Below are 20631 nucleotides of genomic sequence, written 5' to 3'. Positions count from 1 at the left end.
GAACAGAAATAATGGATTTAGCTAAGAAGGGGGAAGATTGAAGGAAAGTTTGGGAGGGAAAAATGAGGATTGATCCTCAAGTTAATTCAGACGAATCTGAGAGAATAATTTCTAAAAGCTACCAGAATAGAGCAGACAAGCCTGCTTTTTATTGTTATCAGACCCTAACAGAATACTAGCTAAACTAATAAGCATAAGACACGTGTCCAAAGCATCTGCTAGTTGCCGCGCGTTTTGAATTTCTGTTGGAGTAGCTGAATCCCAGGAAAGGCGTGATTCTCTGATCACGCCTTCGATTACCTTCTGGCCCAGTGATCACGCCTTCCTCTGCTGACCTTCACGCCTTCTTTGCTTCTGCTACTCAGCTCCTGTTTCTGTGTCCTTGGATAAACCCCCATTTCATTAACACTCCTAAGGTAACGTCTCACACTGATGACTCCATAAGTGCACTCCTAGCTTATTGTACTGATGTGTTTGGAGAACCCTCCACCTCACCCCCTATTAGACAATTAGATCACAAGATACCCCTTAAACCAGATTCTAAACCTTTCAAGTTGATTCCTTATAGATATCCCCACATTCAGAAGAATGAAATTGAGAAACAAGTTCAAGAAATTCTAGTTAATGGCATTATTCAGCCTAGTCATAGACCTTTCGCTTCACCTGTCCTGCTAGTTAGAAAAAAAGATGAAACCTGGAGGTTTTGTATTGATTATAGACAGCTAAATGAAATCACCATTAAGGACAAATTTCCTATCCCTATCATTGATGATCTCTTGTATGAGCTTGATGGTTCCAAAATATTTTCCAAAATTGATCTCAGATCTGGTTATCACCAGATTAGAATGCATCCCAATCATATACCTAAAACAGCCTTTCGAGCTCACACTGGATTGTATGAATTCCTCGTTATGCCATTTGGGCTTACTAATGTCCCGGCAACCTTTCAAGCACTCATGAATTCAATTTTTAGCCCCTTTCTCAGAAAATTCGTATTAGTCTTCTTTGATGATATCTTAGTATATAGCCCAGATTTGACTACCCACCTTATTCACCTTAAACAAGTTCTGGATACTCTCAGACATCATAAACTTTATGCCAAACTCTCCATATGCACTTTTGGTTAGCCACAGGTTGAGTACTTGGGACACATTGTCACCAAGGACGGAGTGGTAACTGATCCCGCAAAGGTACAGAGCATGGTATCCTGGCCACGTCCTGAGTCTGTCAAAGCATTAAGAGGTTTTCTTGGGTTGACCGGGTATTATCGAAGGTTTGTTAAGAGCTATGGGTTGATAGCTAAACCTTTGACTGATTTGTTAGAAAAGGATTCCTTTGAGTGGAGTACAGAAGCTGAGAATGCTTTCTACCAGTTGAAACAGGCCATGAGTTCTACCCCTATATTAGCATTACCGGACTTTACTAAACCTTTCATCCTAGAGACTGATGCCAGCCAAAAAGCTCTAGGAGCTGTGTTGATGCAACAAGGAAGACCAATAGCATATATGAGTCAGGTACTAGCAAATAAAAATCTGGGCATGTCAATATATGAGAAGGAGCTACTATCCCTAATTGTAGCAGTGACCAAGTGGAGGCATTACTTGATGGGAGCGCATTTTGTAATTAAGACTGACCATGAAAGTCTCAAGTATCTGCTAGACCAGAGAATCACTACTCCCTTACAACAAAAATGGCTCTCTAAACTGATGGGAATGGATTATGAGATTCAATACAAGAAAGGAAGGGACACTATTGTTGCTGATGCCTTGTCTAGAAGGGCTGAAAATGAGCAAAATGAATTGAATGCAATATCAGTAGTGACGCCTGCATGGCTCCAGGAAGTTACTCAAAGCTACAATAGAGATGCTAAAGCTAAGGAATTGTTGCTAAATCTGTCCACTAATGGAGACTCTCTTACAGATTATACTTATGACCATGGTATCATCAGGTTCAAGGGTAGAATTTTTGTGGGGGATGCTACTGATTTGAGAAGGAAGCTGATGGAATGCGTGCATGATTCTCTAGTTCGTGGTCATTTCGGTAACAGTGGTACCTATCATAGAATGAAGCTGTATTTTTACTGGCCGGGAATGAAAAGAGATGTGGAACAAATGGTGTAGGCCTGTGACACTTGTAAAAAGAGTAAAGCAGAATCAGGAAAATATCTGGGACTACTACAACCCTTACTAATACCTAAACAAGCGTGGCAGCATATCTCCATGGATTTTATAGAAGGGCTTCCCAAATCTAAGGGGCATGATACCATTATGGCGGTCATTGATAGATTCACCAAATATGGACATTTCATATCCCTTACCAGCAATTACACAGCTCAAGATGTAGCTCAGTTGTTCTTTAATCATGTTTGCAAACTACATGGCCTACCTCTTAGCATAGTCTCAGATAGAGACAAGGTTTTTACTAGTGCTTTTTGGCAGGACTTATTCTTAAAGTTGGGTACCGAGTTATGCTTACCATCTGCTTACCATCCACAGTCTGACGGGTAGATAGAAAGATTGAATAGGTGCTTAGAGACCTATCTAAGATGCATGACCTTCCAGCAACCTACCAAATGGAGACAGAGGTTGACTGCAGTTGAGTGGTGGTATAACACCAATTACCACTCGGCTTTACAGATGACTCCTTTCATGGCTCTTTATGGTTATCCTCCCTCTCAAATTAGCTTGTTGCCATCTGTGGAAAACTCCTCAATAGCTACAAATTGGGTGAAGGGAAGACAAGATTGGCATAGATTGTTGAAAGAAAATCTAGAGGTAGCTCAGAATAGGATGAAGCAGAATGCAGATAAGCATAGGGTAGAGAGAAGTTTTGAAGTAGGAGATGGGGTGTACTTGAAGCTTCAACCATACAGACAAAGCTCTATAGCACTTAGAAGAAATCTGAAGCTTTCATCCAAATACTATGGACCTTCTAAAATTTTACAGAAGGTTGGAGCTTATAAACTGGAGTTACCAGCAGATACTCCCATTCATCCTGTATTCCATGTATCTATGTTAAAAAAGTCTGCTAAGGGTGTATCCGTGAGTGGTAGTTTGCCTCAAGTTATGGATGATGGCACTGTGAAAGTGGCCCCTCAAGCCATCTTGGATAGAAGAATAATAAAGAGAGGAAATTCTGCAGTCACTCAAGTACTGGTGCATTGGGTGAACATGTCTCCTGCAGAAGCAACGTGGTAAGACTGGATGGTGCTCAAGGGACAATTTCCAGATTTTAATCCTAGGGACTCGGATTCTTAAGGGGGGAGCAATGTTATGCCTTGTATAATTAATCCAATAATGCTATATTTTTGTTGTATCCTCATGTCACAGCCACGCTAGAAGTAGTTAGCGAAGTTACAGCTCAACACACTAGTAGTAGCAAGTAGTTATTCTGTTACAAGAAGTGACTAGAAGCTTGATAAATAAGCTACTCCCGTGTACTACTGATTCATTCTAGAAGATGAAATCAATAAGCTCTTCTCATTCTCCCTAATTTCTAAATTTTCTCTCTTTCCTAAACCCCACGTCAATTCCTTTCTTCATTCCGGAATCAGGTCATAACATGACGCAAATGGTGAAGCACAAGTATGACGTAAAGTTGAAGGAAAAGAGCAATTTAATGACCTCCCAAGTCTTTTGATTGTCACGATTTATTTTGGTGTGATGTAACAGAGTAATTCTATCTTACACCGCTAATTAGTCTGCTGATCAATCGAAGGGTTATAGCTCATTTTCGATGAACTTTACTTTCCAGTTGGCAAAGGATGAGAGAAAAGCAAGTCAAGCATCAGCTTTCCACTCTGCAGAGCGAGTTAAGGAATCTGTGCTGATTTACCTTGGAGTTAACTACTTCAAAAGATGCTATTGTTTTGCTTGGTTGATCATTTAACTTTTTCATAGATTTCGTATTTCTATCTTAATTCTTGGAACACCTTATTTCATCCAAGAAAAGAGATGGTATTGAGATCGACATAAAAAATCACCTATAAATTATCCAGAAATCCAAATTTGCTTTCACCAAACCTGAAAATCTCTTGCTCTTTCATCTCCTTTCTCCCTTCCAAGTTCCGAATCTTTTTACCTGCGACAATATAATAGAAACACTCAAAACCAACAACAACGAGAAATTAAACATGAGTGTACTAAGAGACGGCTCCAATGTTGTTTCTGAAGGAATCACCAAAGACCTCGTTCAAGCTGTTCATGATCAAGAAGAAATGCAAGCAATCCAAGCCCCCATCGTGTCATCCTACAATGAACGCATTAGGCCATTGCTGGACTGCATAGACAGGCTACGAAACCTTAAAGTCACGCAAGAAGGAATCCAGCTTCCAACAATTGTTGTTGTAGGAGATCAATCTTCAGGTAAGTCCAGCGTTCTAGAGTCCTTGGCTGGAATTAGCTTGCCTAGGGGACAAGGGATATGCACAAGGGTTCCCTTGATTATGAGGCTCCAAAGTCATCCCAGTCCCGAGCCAGAGCTGAGCTTGGAGTTCAACGGAAGAGTTGTTCCAACCGATGAGGACCATATTGCTGAGGCCATCAGCGTTGCAACTGATGAGATTGCTGGCAGAAGCAAGGGAATATCAAATGTTCCCCTGACTTTGATTGTTAAGAAGAATGGGGTCCCTGATCTTACTATGGTGGATTTACCTGGGATTACTAGAGTTCCAGTTCACGGGCAGCCTGAAGACATCTATGAGCAAATATCAGCAATCATTATGGAGTATATTAAACCAGAAGAAAGCATAATACTCAATGTTTTATCAGCTACTGTTGATTTTTCAACTTGTGAATCAATTCGGATGTCCCAAAAAGTCGACAAAATGGGCGAAAGAACTCTGGCAGTTGTCACCAAGGCAGACAAATCCTCTGAAGGCTTGCTCGAGAAGGTAACGGCTGATGATGTGAATATTGGACTTGGATACGTCTGTGTGAGAAATCGAATTGGCGATGAATCATACGAGGAAGCTCAAGCTGTAGAAGCTTCACTTTTTGAAACACATCCGTTTCTGTCCAAGATCCACAAGTCTATGGTTGGCATTCCTGTTTTAGCCCAGAAACTGGTGCAAATTCAGGCAACTATAATTTCAAAATGCTTGCCAGATATTGTGAGAAAGATCAATGACAAGCTAAGTACAAGTGTTGCAGAGCTGAACAAGTTGCCACAACAGTTGAAATCCGTTCCTGAAGCAGTCACTGCTTTTATGCGCATCATTTCTTCAGCCAAAGAGTCCCTGAGGAAAATATTTATCAGAGGGGAATTCGATGAGTATCCAGATGAAAAGGAAATGCATTGTACTGCTAGACTGGCAGAGATGCTGAGCGATTACTATGAGGATTTGCAGTTAATCTCTATCAAAGTTGAACAAAAGCAGGCCTTCTTGGAGGAAGAGATTAGCATCCTGGAGGAAGCTAAAGGTATAAGCTTACCTAATTTCCTTCCTCGCACAGCATTTCGCACTTCACTACAAAAAATGGTCATGGCCATTTCCGCTACACCCGCTGGATTTGTGAACAAGTTTTGGGAGTATTTACAAGGGGTGTTAGTTCCTGTCTTGATGAAGCACTCTGACAACTACCCACAACTTCAACCTTCAATCAGAAGAGCAGCCCAAAATCTTGTTTCCAAAAAAAGGGAGCAGTCAGCTGATTGGGTATCGCAGATCATCGAAATGGAGAAACTCACCGATTATACTTGTAATCCTGAGTATTCTGCAACCTGGCATGATCTGATGAGAAGCCAGGACAGGTTCATGATCATTATGAATGATTGTACGAAATCAACAAGTCTAGTGATTGATGGAATTGGTGAGGTTGAAGTCGGGCATCTGAGAAATCATCTGGTCGTTGCACAACAAGCTTTTGATCTGAAAATGAGGATGACTGCTTATTGGAAGATTGTCCTGAGGAGGTTGGTTGATAGCATGGCTTTGCATTTACTCTTCAGCATCCAAAATCTGGTGAACAAAGACATGGAAACCGAAATGGTGAATGAGTTAAATGGAACTCACGGGGGTGCATTGGAACGGATGCTGGAGGAATCTCCATCTATTGCTGGTAAACGTTACAGATTGAATGGAAGCATCAAGTTGCTGAGGGAGTCTAAAGAGATTGTTGCAGAGATAATGGACAAAATTGCTGCTTATGCTGATTGATTGGTCATAATACCCTTTGTTTACTTCGCCATTTGAAAGATCGTAAAAGTACTATTGCTTTGTTGTTGTTTTTTTTTTAAATTTGCTATTTTGTGTTACCAATAAAACTCGAGTGGAGCATTCGTGCTAGCATTAAAAAAGCTTTTACGGTATATGCAGACGGGCTTTTCTAGCTAAACCATACTACAAGGAACTAAATGTGACTGGATTTGTTTGTCCGCAACTTCCCATTCAGTCCTATCTTTCCAACCCGTGTCATAGCTGATGAGGGATTCCCTGCCCCTCTCATAAAATCTTGTCTACTCTTCATCAGCCGCAGACCAGTAACTGATAACTACTATAAGTTCAATTCTGCTTGATGACATTTTTCAGGTAGGACTGCAAGGAGCATTATAGCCATCTGATCAGCTAATACTACTATCACTCATTCTTCTTTTTCCTGATTCATTCCTTCTTTATGCCTTTTCCGGTCACGTTTTCGATTGCAATGGGAGCCCTCTTGTTGGTTTTGTTCTTTTTCTTCATTTCTTTTTTTAAATTCCTGAATGTTGTGCTGGTTACTGTAAGTTTTTATGCTATACTATTGCCATTAGGGGATTCTGCTGTCATTCGTATTGACAACCAATACAGTATAGACAATAATGACATAATTGATGTAGATACTAACATAACAAATACAGACGATAATACAATAAAGTGAAATGACGCAATAAACTTTTTTGGCACATTAAAATTAGCGTTTTACATTTAATCTCCTCCATTCAATTTCAAAATACCCCATTTCCTACCTTTAACGGCACTTTGCATTTACTAATGTGACGGTAGAGGATCTCAATCCTTACTGTTGTACGCTGCTTTAGTTTGACATGACATGTTATCTCTGCTGTCATCAAGGTAAATTTGCAATTCAGGAAATTGCTGCAGATTCTTGCAAGTCATTAATTCACATCTTTATTGTCGTCAAGGTTAATTTACAATCAAGGAAATTGCTGCGGATTCTTGTGAGTCGTTAACATTTTGGCTAGAAAAACTTTTTCATTTTGGATATTTCTGTGTACCAAACGATGGATAAGGAAAACTAGAAGGAATGAGTACTAGAGAGGAGCCCAATCCAGTTGTTATGATGAATTTTCTTTCTTTCTGAGAACTTTGTTAATCGGATAGGACTTAGGAGCATTGATTAGATGATCATAAGGTTCCGGATTGAACTCTCCTGTTCGTTAAGGAGCACTGATTAGATGATCATAAGGACTTCAAGTTTCCCTGTGTGCCCGTTGTCCCAGTCTTCCAAAGTTCCCATTTACAAATGTCTCGAAGTAAATGCACCTCTGGTCCGGATTGGGATGCTTTTAACTGGAGCAGGAGTCCGAAATCGATGTACATATAAACATAGTCCACGAAATGTTTTGGGCCTAAGCTCTGGGTTAGCCCAATAAAATGGGCATCTTAAGTTAACGAAGTTTTTTTTTTTTGTCATACAAACGTTAACAATCTATGCATCTTAAGTTAACGGAGTTTTTTTTTTTCATACAAACGTTAACAATCTACGCGTACTTTTACTCTATGGGAATGGGAGTAGACTCAACTAGATCATTAAAAACTAGAGAAAACTAAACCACACCTAGATCAAAGGGCACCGACTGAATTTGGAGAAGTCACATTAAAGTGACAAATGATGGAAGTAAAATTCAAAACCTTGACCTCCCACTTCAGAAAGAATTGAGAAGCCTTTGTGATGGCCAACGGTCCAAAAGTCCGTTGGTTTAAGTTAATGGAGTTGGTTCCTCCATTCTCATTCTCTTGCTCTCAATAACTTCTATTTGTAGTTTTGTATCAGAAGCCAGTTAAAAAAAGGGTTGAAACATAAATAATTCTATTTGTTTCTGATTGCGAGGCATTCTTGAACTATTACACAGTGAACAATCTTTTACAACTTATTTGACTATCTAATGACTGGTTTTATCAATTTATCTACAAACAAGTTGAGTCGAGTCAAATCGAATTTTGGCCTAATCAATTCCAATCTCGACTTAGTTTTATTAAACTCAAACTCGACGAGCTCTCAATGTAAAGTTTGAGTTCGAAGTTAAAAAAATAAAAAATAATTATTATTTTATTTTTTAATAAATGAATAAAATAATAATTTTTTTAAAAATAATAAAATATTAATGATATATACGTAATTTTACTATTAAAATAATATATATATACACACACATATATGTATATATTCGAGTCAACTCGTGAGCAAATGAATTGAGTATCTTTGAACTCGAGTTCGATTTGGTCAACTCAAGTTCAACTCGAGCTTGATATTACGAGTAGGGCTCGAACTGCTCGCAAGTAGTTGTACTTGTTTGCGGCCCTATTTATACAAAGGGTAGGACTCAAGGGAATATTGTTGTGAAGGAGGAGTCGTCTATACTTTCATTGCAATTAACTGATTATTTTGTCCTTGACCGTGAGCTTTGTTTCCATACACTTCGTAATTGTGTTCATCCAATCTCTTTGATACAATAACAAATCCGCCAATCAAGTACACACAAAATTTGAGGAAGTTAGACAATTAGTCTACGCATGTACTCGTTTGGATCGTCTTTTTTATATATATATTTTTATATATATATTTTTATAGAAATATGTACTATAACAATTTTATATATGTGAAATAAAAGAGTATTCATGTAAAAACATTTCTGCAAAAAAACTTCAATCCAATCAAGAATGCCAAAGTTTGCCCAAAGATCTGTAAATTTGTCCATGCTTGACTAGACTAGCTAGCCATGAAGTTAACGAGTCAATAATTTTCTTTTTCTGAGTTAATTCAAACGAGAAAAACCACCAGATATAGTACCATGCTATTTATAAAGTCGTAATCACAAGATTTGAAGATATTACTTTCCTTATTTTTTGACACTTGCTCTCCAAGGTAACAATTCTCATTGGCGATTACACGTTACTGACAAGAGCTGAAAGGAAACGATGTGAAAAAGAAAAAGAAGACGACGACAAAGGAAAGACTCCTTTACAAGTGACAACAAAATAATAATGTGAGTGAAAATTCAAGAATAAGAAGATGACCATAAAGGAAGACTTGGGAAGACTCAAAACCTACAGGTGGATTGATTCAACAAACAATTTCCAGTCTTATTAACACTAGAATTAATCTTAGGGTTAAAGGCACTTAACCTCCTAAGGTTTGTTGCCATTTGCACTTTTTTCTCTAAGGATATTTTTATTGTAATTTCTCCCTATAACTAATGGTCAACAGTAACAGTTTATCAAAAAAGACAATAATGATTTCAAAGTAAAAATTAGTGTAGAAACAATGCTTGAAAAAAAAGATCCGATCCTTTTGTTTCGGTAGAATGTCCTTAAAACGAGTTCCAACCCCTTTTTAAAAAATTACATGCCATTGAAATCTGTCGTAAAATTTAAAATAAAATCATTTCATGCACAACAAAAATCATAAAATAGATACAAAAATATAATGCTATGTGATTTTAACAAGACAATTTTTGGTCGAAATTTTTATATTTTCACTAACGCGTATTTGAGAGATATCTTACCACAATTGTATCTTACCTCCATTGATTGATGTTCATAATCAATGAGCAATATTTTTAACAATAGCAAAGTTTTGTGTTTGCTTAATATTGGTAGATTTTTTAAAAAAAAAAATAGAAGTGGAATATTTTGGAAACATAGTTCTTAATTTTCCAAAAAAAAAAAAAATTTGCACCTACGAAAAAGGTGTGAAATGAGAAACTTAGACAAGGAAAAGAAAAATGAAGGGGAAATGGAGATAAGGGCAAGACTGAAACTTTTGACCTTTTCTTTTTAATGATAAAAGTTGATGTGACTTAATAGAAGGGGCAACATACAACAAAAATTGCACCTACGCAAAAGGTGTGAAATGAGAAACTTAGACAAGGAAAAGAAAAATGAAGGAAAATGGAGATAAGGGCAAGATTGAAACTTTTGACACCTTTTTCCTTCTAACCCTTAACAATAGTTGCATTTGGAAGTTCAATTTTCCATTCATCTTTTCCTTCTGTCATTAATTTCCCCCCTAAAAGGTGTTATAGCTACTTTGGATAGTGGGGCGAAAGAGCAGGGGCAAGCTTTTGAAGTCAAATTTCATATACTTTTTCGCTTTTTCGTGCCAGCCATGTTTGCCAACCTATGTACGATCGAAATCTTTCCTTCGTCGTGGGTTCTCTTAATTCTTAAGCTATTGATCCTGCTTCTGTTTTGAAAGAAGGAGATGGATCAGACAAATTGATCCCACTTCTGTGTTTCCACCAAGACAAACAACAGTACACTTCATTATTGGATGATCCCATGATGCAGAGGATCCCTTACGTAATGGTGAAGCACTAGGATGACCTAAACTTGAAGTAAAATAAGCAATTTTACCTTGAAGTCTTCGGATAATATGATTCTGATGTAATAACTAGTATTTACATCTTTAAACACTAATTAATTGACCGATCATTGAAGGGTTCTAGCTAATTTTCCTTCTTGAGCGATGGATTTGCTTTTCTGATGACAAAGGACAGGAGAAAAGGAAGTCAAGCGTCAGATTCCACTTTGTAAATCAAGGACTATGAGCTAGCCATTTGCATTTTGTAATCGAACCACTTCAAAAGATAGCACAAGAATCTATGCCCTCTAATTAAGTAACTAGAAGGATCACATATAAAATATTTGAGTGGAACAAATCTAAAGGCTTACGTATATTATATGCATGCAATTATTGTTCTGTGCAAGATTGTATATGATTCTATGCATCCTCTTCTTTGCATTTAGCCCTTGAAAAGACCAAGAATTTGTTTAATGTACAGTTGCCGAATAAAAACCAATTTACACAATGTGTCTTCTATCATACAGCGTGTTGCCATTAGTACTCTAAAAATTTTATCAATCGTTTTGCAAACTTTGCAAAATAATTACAGCATAGAACACGATTAGTTTTCAGAGCATGGAACACGATTAGTTTTCAGAGGAAAAGCAGTATGAAATGTTTGTGTTTGTTCATATCCAATTTCTAGCATTAGTGCAGGGCAAGTAAATTTCGTGCAACTATGCTGTTGTCCCAAGAAAAGCAGTAACAAAAGGAAAAGAAAAAGAAGTATGCGAGAAAAGAGATAGTGCTGAGATCAACATCAGATCAGAAATCACCTATAAATTCATCCACAAATCCACATTCGCTGTCACCAAACCTGAAAATCTCTTGCTCTGTCATCACCTTTCTCCCTCCCGAGTTCCCAATATCCTTACCTGCGACATTATAGTAGAAACTCTGAATACCAACGGCCACAAGAAACATGGGTGCAGTAATCAATGACTCCGATTTTGTTTCTGAAGAAATCACCAAAGCCCTCATTGAAGCTGCTCATGATCATATAGAACGACTAGCAATCCAAGCCCCCATCGTATCATCCTATAATGAACGCATTAGGCCATTACTGGACTGCGTAGACAGGCTACGAAACCTTAAAGTCATGCAAGAAGGAATCCAGCTTCCAACAATTGTTGTTGTTGGAGATCAATCTTCAGGTAAGTCCAGCGTTCTAGAGTCCTTGGCTGGAATTAGCCTGCCTAGGGGACAAGGGATATGCACAAGGGTTCCCTTGATTATGAGGCTGCAAAGTCATCCCAGTCCCGTGCCAGAGCTGAGCTTGGAGTTCAACGGAAGAGTTGTTCCAACCGATGAGGACCATATTGCTGAGGCCATCAGGGTTGCAACTGATGAGATTGCTGGCAAAAGTAAGGGAATATCAAATGTTCCCATGACTTTGACTGTTAAAAAAAATGGTGTCCCTGATCTTACTATGGTAGATTTACCTGGGATTACTAGAGTTCCAGTTCATGGGCAGCCGGAAGACATCTACGAGCAAATATCGGCAATTATCATGGAGTATATCAAGCCAGAAGAAAGCATAATACTCAATGTTTTATCAGCTACTGTTGATTTTTCGACTTGTGAATCAATTCGGATGTCCCAAAAAGTCGACAAAACAGGCGAAAGAACTCTGGCAGTTGTCACAAAGGCCGACAAATCCCCTGAAGGCTTGCTCGAGAAGGTAACGGCTGATGATGTGAATATTGGACTTGGATACGTCTGTGTGAGAAATCGAATTGGCGATGAATCATACGAGGAAGCTCGAGCTGTAGAAGCTATGCTTTTTGAAACACATCCGTTGCTGTCCAAGATCCACAAGTCTATCGTTGGCATTCCTGTTTTAGCCCAGAAACTGGTGCAAATTCAGGCAACCATAATTTCAAAATGCTTGCCAGATATTGTGAGAAAGATCAATGACAAGCTAACTGCAAGTGTTGCAGAGCTGAACAAGTTGCCACAACAGTTGAAATCGGTTCCTGAAGCAGTCACTGCTTTTATGCGCATCATATCTTCAGCCAAAGAGTCCCTGAGGAAAATATTTATCAGAGGGGAATTCGATGAGTATCCAGATGAAAAGGAAATGCATTGTACTGCTAGACTGGCAGAGATGCTGAGCGCTTACTCTGAGGATTTGCAGTCCATCTCTATCCAAAGTGAACAAAAGCAGACCTTCTTGGTGGAAGAGATTAGCATCCTGGAGGAAGCTAAAGGTATAAACCTACCTAATTTCCTTCCTCGTAGTGTTTTTCTCATCTCACTGCATAAAAAGGTCAGGGCCGTTTCTGCTACACCAGATGAGTTTGTGAACAAGTTTTGGGAGTACTTACAAGGGGTGTTAGTTCCTGTCTTGATGAAGCACTCTGCAAACTACCCACAACTTCAACCTTCAATCAGAAGAGCTGCCCAAAGTCTTGTTTCCAAGAAAAGGGAGCAGTCAGTTGATTGGGTATTGCAGATTATCGAAATGGAAAAACTCACTGATTATACTTGCAATCCTGAGTACGCTGCAACCTGGCATGATTTGATGAAAAGCCAGGACAGGTTCATGATCATTATGAATGATCATAAGAAAACAACAACTCTAGAGATTGATGGAATTGGTGAGGTTGAAGTCGGGCATCTGAGAAATCATCTGGTCGTTGCACAACAAGCTTTTGATCTGAAAATGAGGATGACTGCTTATTGGAAGATTGTCCTGAGGAGGTTGGTTGATAGCATGGCTTTGCATTTACTCTTCAGCAGCCAAAATCTGGTGAACAAAGACTTGGAAACCGAAATGGTGAATGAGTTCATGGGACCTCACGGGGGTGGATTGGAGCGGATGTTGGAGGAATCTCCATCTGTTGCTGATAAACGTGACAGATTGAATGGAAGCATCCGGTTGCTGAGGGAGTCTAAAGAGACTGTTGCTGAGATAATGGACAACATTGCTGCTTATGGCGATTAGATTGGTCATAATAGCCATTGTTTACCTCGCCATTTGATAACAGTACTATAATTACGTTGTTGTTGTTGTTTATTTCTTTAAAAAAAATATATTGGTTTCTTGGATTACCAAGAACTTGAGTGGAGTATTAGTGCTAGCATAAGGGAAGCTAATATGGTATAAGCAGAATCATATCTAATTTCCCAGTTGGCCGATTTGAGATCTTAAGTCCAAAGTCGTTTAATCTGTATTCTTCTGGGATATTTCATACTTCGTAAGGCACAACGATGATGTTCATTGAATGGATTTGGACAACTCCCAAAGCAATTGCTTACCCTTTTCTAGTGTAAATAATAGCTGTTGAACTTATTTCAGTAAAAGAAATGTGTATTATGACGAAAGAAAAAATACAGGGATGATGAAAGGTAAAATTCCAGTGATTTACATCAAATATCCTACTCTGCTCTAATACCCATAAAAAATTGGCTTCTAAAAAGAAAATCAAATTGGCTTTCAATGACAAGGGCCCTGCAACTTATCTAGTCCTACAGACCATGGAAATTTGAACTCAAAATAGCACAAAGAAAATCTCATCTTGAATAATCAATCGTAGAGCTTGGAGCAAATTGTTTGCCATGCAGCAGTTTGGTCCCATCAGGTTTAGAATTTGAACGTAGTGCAAGAATAATTGCCTTTCTCAATGGAAAGAATCACACTCCTAAACAGTATGTTGCTACTTTCATAGGATTTGCTGAGTGCTTTTATCCCAAGATAAAAAAAAAAAAAAAAACTTTACAATTTACAGCAAAGCCGCAAGGGTGATGCTAAATCAAGTAGCTCAACTCGAACTCACGAGCTACTCGGTCAATAGTTCGACTTGAGCTCGTTTTGACAGAGCTTGAGCTCAAGTTCGAGTTAGTCGTTTGAACTCATGAGTTGAGTTTGAGTTCTAATATTTTGTATTCGAAGGCTTAACAAATCTAATCAATCTTTTTATAATATGTTTTTTTTAATTTTTTATATTTATTATTGTAAAATGTCAATAATATCTTTTATTCAAAATTATATGTAAAATATTAATTTTTATTACGTGAATTTGATTAACTGAAATGGAATCGATTAAATTCGAATAGGCTTAATTGAACTTAATTTGATTCGATTAGATTTTATTAAACTCAAGATCGAGTTCGAGTTCAATTAAGATAAATTAAAGTTGAGTTCGAGCTCAAACTCGACTTCTAAAATCTCGATGAACTTGAGCACAATTATTTTATCTTAAGTCTTTTTCAAGTAGTGCATTATTTAAGCTCGACTCGAGTCAAATGCACCCTTAGTCAAAGGCAGGCTTACGACATCTAGCTAAACCATATAACAAAAAGTGTCTCTAGATTTTTATATATTTTTACCAGATTAATGGGGTTTCTATAATTTGGCGCAGTGACTCTCTGCAGCTAGAGCTGTAAACGAACCGAATCGAACCGAGTATCTCATGTTTGAGCTCTGTTCGTTAAGCGATTCGAATAACGTTCGTGTTCGTTTGTTAATTTTCGAACTCCAAACCTGTGTTCGTGTTCGGCTCGTTAAGCAAAGTTCGTGTTCGAGTTCGAGTTCGTGTTCGTGTTCGACTTGTTTAACATAAACGAGCCGTTCGCGAACATGCTCGAAATGCTCGAATCCAAATTATTTTAAGCCTTAAATATGCCATGCAAATCATTAATCATTCTCAAAAACAATTAAAGCATTAAGTGACTAAATTCTATTATTCATTAACTATATAACTAACATTAACATAAAACAACAAATAAAACAAAGCAATTTGCCCTCCAAATATAAAAGTCTAGCTATAAAATTAACCCTAAAATTTGTCAAATGATAATTATGTTCGTGTTCACAAACGTTCGTTAAAACTCGCGAACATGCTCGTGTTCACTCGATTATTAATCAAACAAAAAAATTCGTTCGAACTCGATTCGTTTAAGGTTTTGAACGAGCCTTTCACGAACACAAACGAGTCGAAACGAACCGAGCTCGGCTCGGTTCGTTTAACAGCTAGTGCAGCCACCTTGAGATGCGTAAAATGGTCCTCCTGCGGCACAGCGAAATTTCACTCTCACAGGGTTGTGTTTAGATTGCTATGTATTCTATGGGGTGTTATTTTATTGTAGGATTGGTTTCATTTGGGCGCAACTGGCAAGGTGTGATTGTGCATGCAGTTTCTGACGTCTCATAAATTGACGCATGCCTCCTCCTCATCTCTACAGCAAACTGGCCCATTCCATCCTATCTTTCCACCGCGTGTCATTGCTGATAGGTGATTCCTCCCTTCTCAGCTTTTACCCTTCTAGGAGGAGTATAAAAGTTTATCCCCCAAACCCTCATAAAACCTTCTCTATTTTCTTCATCAGCCGCAGGTTGAACTGGTAGGAGCATAATAGGCATCATCGGGTAATGCTATATTCACTCTTTTTTTTTTTTTTTTGCGCCCTGTTTCATTGCTTCTTTATGCCTTTTCTGGTTAGTTTTTCGTTTGCAATGGAGCCCTTTCATTGGTTTTGTTCTTTTTCTTCGTTTCGTTCATCCAGCTAGATTTTAATATTTTCCAGAAATTCTTTTGCTTGGTTTTTTGTCAATTGATAAAAAGAGCATTGCTTTTTAAACGTAACAAATGGCTTTGGACGCTTCCTTGCATCCATTTGTTTGTGGTTCTTGAGAACAATAAAAGGGCTAGTTCTTCTTCTCTGCAGTCTCTCTGTTTCTTTGATGCTTTCTCATTGTTTAGGATTTCTGCATGAATGAGTTGAAATAGTAAATCTTTTCCCTTCTCTGGAAGACCCTTGTTGTATTAAAGTTATCTTCTCTGAATAAGTACTTAATTAATATTTTTACAAATTTAGGTACCTACGTTTTAAGTTAAGAACTTTGTTTAAGTTACGTTTAATATATGTTAGTATGGTAAATATGTAGGATGGATGATTCTGGAGAGGAGGGGGAGGTAAAGGAATACTTTACTTCTCCAGGAGAAGAAGAATGTAAACGTAAGGCCAGTTGGATTTTGAGCAAAGGACTGCAATTAGGGAAAACGATTCTGATTACAGGTGTTGTGATCTCGTCTGCACCGGTGGTTCTTCCTCCCCTTGTGGTTGTGTCTGCTGTTGGATTCGCTGTTTCAATCCCTGCTGGGGTTGTTGTCGCTAGTTATGCCTGCACTGAGAAGCTCATGAATAAATTCTTGCCAATGCCAGCATCATCTCCGGAGTTGGAGATTGAAACTGGGCTTTTGGATAAAGCAGAAAAAGAAGAGTCAGAGTTTGGTGGAGAATTTCTTCCGGAAGAAGAGTTGGAAAAGCAAATAGCTGATACAAAAGAAGTTGAAATGAGAACTGAATCTGGGGAGGATGGAAAGAAAGAGCAGCACGTAGAGGGGCATGAAGAGCCCAAGGAACAAAAACTTTACAAAGATGAAAGTTTTAAAGAGAAGGGGTATGAAGAAGATGTTGGTGAATACTTGGAAGGGGAGGATGACCGGTCGCTTGGAGGGCAATTTGTTAAAATTTTAGGTGTGGAGAAAGTGGACAAAGAACCTTTGATTGAAGAACGAAAAGATGAGAAGCCATCAGCTGAGATAAAGAGAGTCGTGGTTGTAACGGTGCCAGAGAAGAAAAATGCTGACGATGTTACAAAGACAGATGAAGTAGTTATAATCGCTAGAGGAACTAGGACTGAGATTAAAAATGTGGAAATGGTGACCAGAAATGATGAAGACAAGGCATTAAGGCAGGGAACTACAGGTGATCTGGAAAAGATTAGGGATAAGGGTGACATTGGTGAATCTGTCAAGAAGAATAAGAAGAAGAACAAGCATCACGGGAAGAAATCGCATGGAGTTGGAGGGAAAAAAGAACACAATCACAGGAAAACTACAAAAGAGATGAATGAAAAATTAAACAAACAATTCAGTGAGAAAGGAGAGAAGACAATTGCAGATGCTAAAAGGGGAAGCGCAGAAGCAACAGGTGAAGGTTCAACTACAGAAAAGGTAGATGTAGATGATAGAAGCAGTGTCTTGGCATCTCACAGGCTGATTGGCGATCAAGGAACATTAACCAATGGCAACCGTGCTGCAGAAAGCTGCAAAACTGTGGGGGTGGAACTGAAACCTGGAGCAGTTACTCAAGGAAGCGGAGTGGACTCTAATGTTTCTGATGAAAAGGAGGTCAATGCAATTGAATCAAATACAGAAACGAGGGAAACTGCTAGTAAGTAATTGTTCTTTGGTTGTATTGTGACTTTTAGAATGTCACTAATGCTTTAGCTGGTCTTACTTCCCGTTCTGCGGTTTGATTCTTTATATTTGCACAGTAGTTTGGTCTCCAGAGAAGGGTGCTAAAGAAAAAAACTTGGATTTTGTGGAGAATCAAGTGCAGGTGTTTCCCAAATCCAGGGGGGAGGCTCCAATTTCTTCGAATGAGGTCAGTTTTTGGTGGGAATGTGTTTTCCTTCTCAAAATATTTATGTGATTTTTCATGAGTTGAAAGTCTAGACCAGGGTATCCATGTACAACATATGTACTTTGGGTTACCCTCTGAAGTTTCTCCTTGAAGATTGAATAAATAGAAACCCTAGCTGGGCTGATCTTACTGTTTGAATTTTTATTAAATTCATGAATGTTGTGCTGGTTACTGTAACGCTTCTTTAAGCATTGATGCTACACAAGCTGATACACGTTCATATGGGTCCTGAATATTGGCTGATAGACAAGCTGGTTTTTAAAATGAATTCACTCTTTACTGTTGTATGCTGCTTTAGTTTGACATGAGATCTTGTCTCTATTGTCATCAAGGTTAGATTGCCAATTAGGAGATTGCTGCAGATTCTTGCGAGTCTTTAATTCCGTGCCCTTGTGTTATGGCTATATCTTGAGCTATTTCTCGTCTAAAGTCCAAAATAAGTGGTGCAATATAGGCAGATGCTGCTTTTCCTAATGAGTTATCAGATATCTTTTTTTTCCTGCCCGTAAGCCCTTCTGCTCCTCCTGCTAGCTGCTAATGTGCTTGATGCAATCTACTTTGGCGTAGATTTCTGCCAGGGAGGGGAAGATGTGGGAGCAGATAAATGCAATGCGAATGATAGTTGGATACAAAGCAGCCCCTCAGTCATCCTGCATGGAGGAACTGAAGGCTTTATACATCTTCACTGGGGTTGAACCACCATCATCTTTTGACAAGCCCTGTGACCTCAGAGAAGCTGAGGATAAACTTCACTTTCTCATGTCTATTGTAGGAGTCAAGTAGAATCCTCTACTGCTGTAGTGTTCCTGGAGAGTTTTTGTGGTTTCTTTCTTCTCGTGATTTGTACCTTTTTTTTTCCCTTTCTTTTGAGTCACAGAACTTTTATTTGTCCTGCTTTTGGAGATTATTGTTCTGCTCTTTCCTTCTTGTGGCATTAGGCAGTTTAAGGGTCTCAATCATCAACTTTCTTGAAGCACAGTCATCCAGTTTTTGGAGCAAAATACTACTGCTAGGCACCTTGAATTTTACTAATACTACTGCTGATGCAAATTAAGCTGCCCTCGTAAAATTCAAACATATATTTGTCATATGCAACTTTTTCAAAATTAAAACCAAATAGAAAGGGTTCATGCTGGATGATAAATTTATTTCAACATATATTTGTCATATGCTTTTCTTCACTTTATAGTTATAGGGTCATTGATTTTTTTTTTTTTTTTTTTTAAAAAAGCCTTCTCTCTACTGTGGCCTCCCCATATGGTTGCCTTCCAATTATGAGCCTCATTTCATTGACTTTAGAATTTAGAAATAGTATGCTTCGAGTTTAGCCGCTCTAATGTTGAAGCATATTTGATTATTTTAATAAGTTTAAAATTTTATTTAAATTTGATTTATTTATTTACTGAATTGAATTCGAATTGGCCTGACTTCAGTCGAGTTTAAATAGCTTGAAATTTTTAAATATAAAATTTAATTTTATACTAATCGAATCAAATTCAAGCTGAGTTTTGCTGAGTTTTGAAAATTTATTGAATATAAAACGCTATTTAAATTTGACTTAACCAATTAGCGAATTAAGTTCAAATGAACTCTTAAAAAGTGAAGTTTGATTCGAATATCGAATAGTTTGATTGATCTTTCCAAAAATAAATCTCGTTCATAATCCCATCCATAAGCATTTCGAATAACTTGGATAGAATTTTCCCGTGAACGGAAGAATTTTGTTTTATCTTTTCCATTTCTTATTTTTGTGTCATCAACAAATGGCTCCGTATATGGACTTTAATGGAGTGAGGGAAGGAGACTCTTATGTTTTTCTACATGCCTTGCTTTGTGGTGAGTGTAGTTTAATCTAGTAATACTAATTCAGTTTTTTATTATTAACAAAATGTTTAATTTCTTTGCTCATCGCATCAAATCTTGTCCAATAATAAGGGAAAAAAAGTGGAGATTTGACTAAGCATGCACCAAATGCTAAAGTTCCGTTTGATAAAACTGAATCTGAATTTGAAATCTGAAACAATTAATTTGCTGAATTTTACGCACCGAAAAGAAATATATAAATGTCTGGATTTTAATGCTAAACCTATTTATACTGTTTGATAAACATTTATAACTGAATGCTTAATAAGTTAAATTTAACAATTTTACCCTTATATCTTTTCATCCAAAAAAGAAATAGAACCTATGATTTAATTAGCTAAAAATGTTAGGTATGAAAATAACAATATTTATTTTTAAATCAAATTAATATAAAACATGAATTATATTATATGAGGAGTATGGAGAAGAAGTGAAAGTCATTCAAAAGGGAGAAAAGAGAAATAGAAAATCATTGGATAGAGAATATTAGGTTGTTTAATTATATAAGAATTTTGAACATAATTAATAAACAATGGTAGATTTGGTAGATAATATAAGGTAATTGAAGTAATTCCATTGATTCTTATTAGAATTAAGCAATCAGTTAGGATTCTTGTACTGAAAAAAATACACACAAGTTCAGTACTACTTAACAAGTTCAGCAAATGAATTTTCATTTATCAAACACTCAAAACATCTGAATGTCTGAAAAAGTTCAGATTCAGCACTTTTTACGTTATCAAACAGACCCTAAGGCCAAAATCTCCCT

The 20631-nt window shown here is 37.6% G+C and overlaps 4 protein-coding genes across 6 annotated transcripts; all 4 read left to right on the top strand.

Annotated features, from left to right (window-relative positions):
- The first annotated feature begins 2267 nt into the window (after positions 1-2267).
- On the top strand, positions 2268-3197 carry LOC113782046. The gene is made up of 2 exons (XM_027327958.1): positions 2268-2414; positions 2562-3197. The coding sequence occupies exons 1-2, from the start codon at positions 2268-2270 to the stop codon at positions 3195-3197; spliced, it is 783 nt and encodes a 260-aa protein (XP_027183759.1).
- Positions 3198-3965: 768 nt separating this feature from the next.
- Positions 3966-6228, top strand: LOC113782739 (dynamin-related protein 4C-like). The gene has a single exon (XM_027328643.1). The coding sequence runs from the start codon at positions 4133-4135 to the stop codon at positions 6155-6157; it is 2025 nt and encodes a 674-aa protein (XP_027184444.1). The 5' UTR covers positions 3966-4132; the 3' UTR covers positions 6158-6228.
- Positions 6229-11390: 5162 nt separating this feature from the next.
- Positions 11391-13825, top strand: LOC113783516 (dynamin-related protein 4C-like). Its single transcript, XM_027329673.1, has one exon. It carries the CDS (start codon positions 11488-11490, stop codon positions 13510-13512), a length of 2025 nt encoding a protein of 674 aa, XP_027185474.1. The 5' UTR covers positions 11391-11487; the 3' UTR covers positions 13513-13825.
- A 2037-nt stretch (positions 13826-15862) lies between these two features.
- LOC113782703 (caldesmon-like) lies at positions 15863-18972 on the top strand. Of its 3 annotated transcripts, none has more exons than XM_027328602.1 (4): positions 15863-15936; positions 16456-17747; positions 17854-17960; positions 18567-18972. In XM_027328602.1, exons 2-4 carry the CDS (start codon positions 16457-16459, stop codon positions 18780-18782), a joined length of 1614 nt encoding a protein of 537 aa, XP_027184403.1. In that variant the 5' UTR covers positions 15863-15936; position 16456; the 3' UTR covers positions 18783-18972. The 3 variants fall into 3 exon arrangements, with proteins under 3 accessions (XP_027184403.1, XP_027184402.1, XP_027184404.1); XM_027328601.1 differs by having other exon boundaries at positions 17851-17960; XM_027328603.1 differs by having other exon boundaries at positions 17851-17960; positions 18578-18786.
- The last annotated feature ends 1659 nt before the right edge of the window (positions 18973-20631 follow it).

The sequence above is a fragment of the Coffea eugenioides genome, chromosome 9 (genome assembly GCF_003713205.1).
Source record: "Coffea eugenioides isolate CCC68of chromosome 9, Ceug_1.0, whole genome shotgun sequence".
Lineage (NCBI taxonomy): Eukaryota > Viridiplantae > Streptophyta > Magnoliopsida > Gentianales > Rubiaceae > Coffea > Coffea eugenioides.
This window is presented reverse-complemented; position numbering and strand designations above follow the sequence as displayed.

Coding starts and splice junctions, on each gene's coding strand:
- LOC113782046 (XM_027327958.1), top strand. CDS start 2,268: ATGGCGGTCATTGATAGATTCACCAAATATGGACATTTCATATCCCTT. Junction 2,415..2,561: donor TAGTCTCAGATAGAGACAAG/GTTTTTACTAGT, acceptor ATGACCTTCCAG/CAACCTACCAAATGGAGACA.
- LOC113782739 (XM_027328643.1), top strand. CDS start 4,133: ATGAGTGTACTAAGAGACGGCTCCAATGTTGTTTCTGAAGGAATCACC.
- LOC113783516 (XM_027329673.1), top strand. CDS start 11,488: ATGGGTGCAGTAATCAATGACTCCGATTTTGTTTCTGAAGAAATCACC.
- LOC113782703 (XM_027328601.1), top strand. CDS start 16,457: ATGGATGATTCTGGAGAGGAGGGGGAGGTAAAGGAATACTTTACTTCT. Junction 17,748..17,850: donor AGAAACGAGGGAAACTGCTA/GTAAGTAATTGT, acceptor ATATTTGCACAG/TAGTTTGGTCTCCAGAGAAG. Junction 17,961..18,566: donor CTCCAATTTCTTCGAATGAG/GTCAGTTTTTGG, acceptor ACTTTGGCGTAG/ATTTCTGCCAGGGAGGGGAA.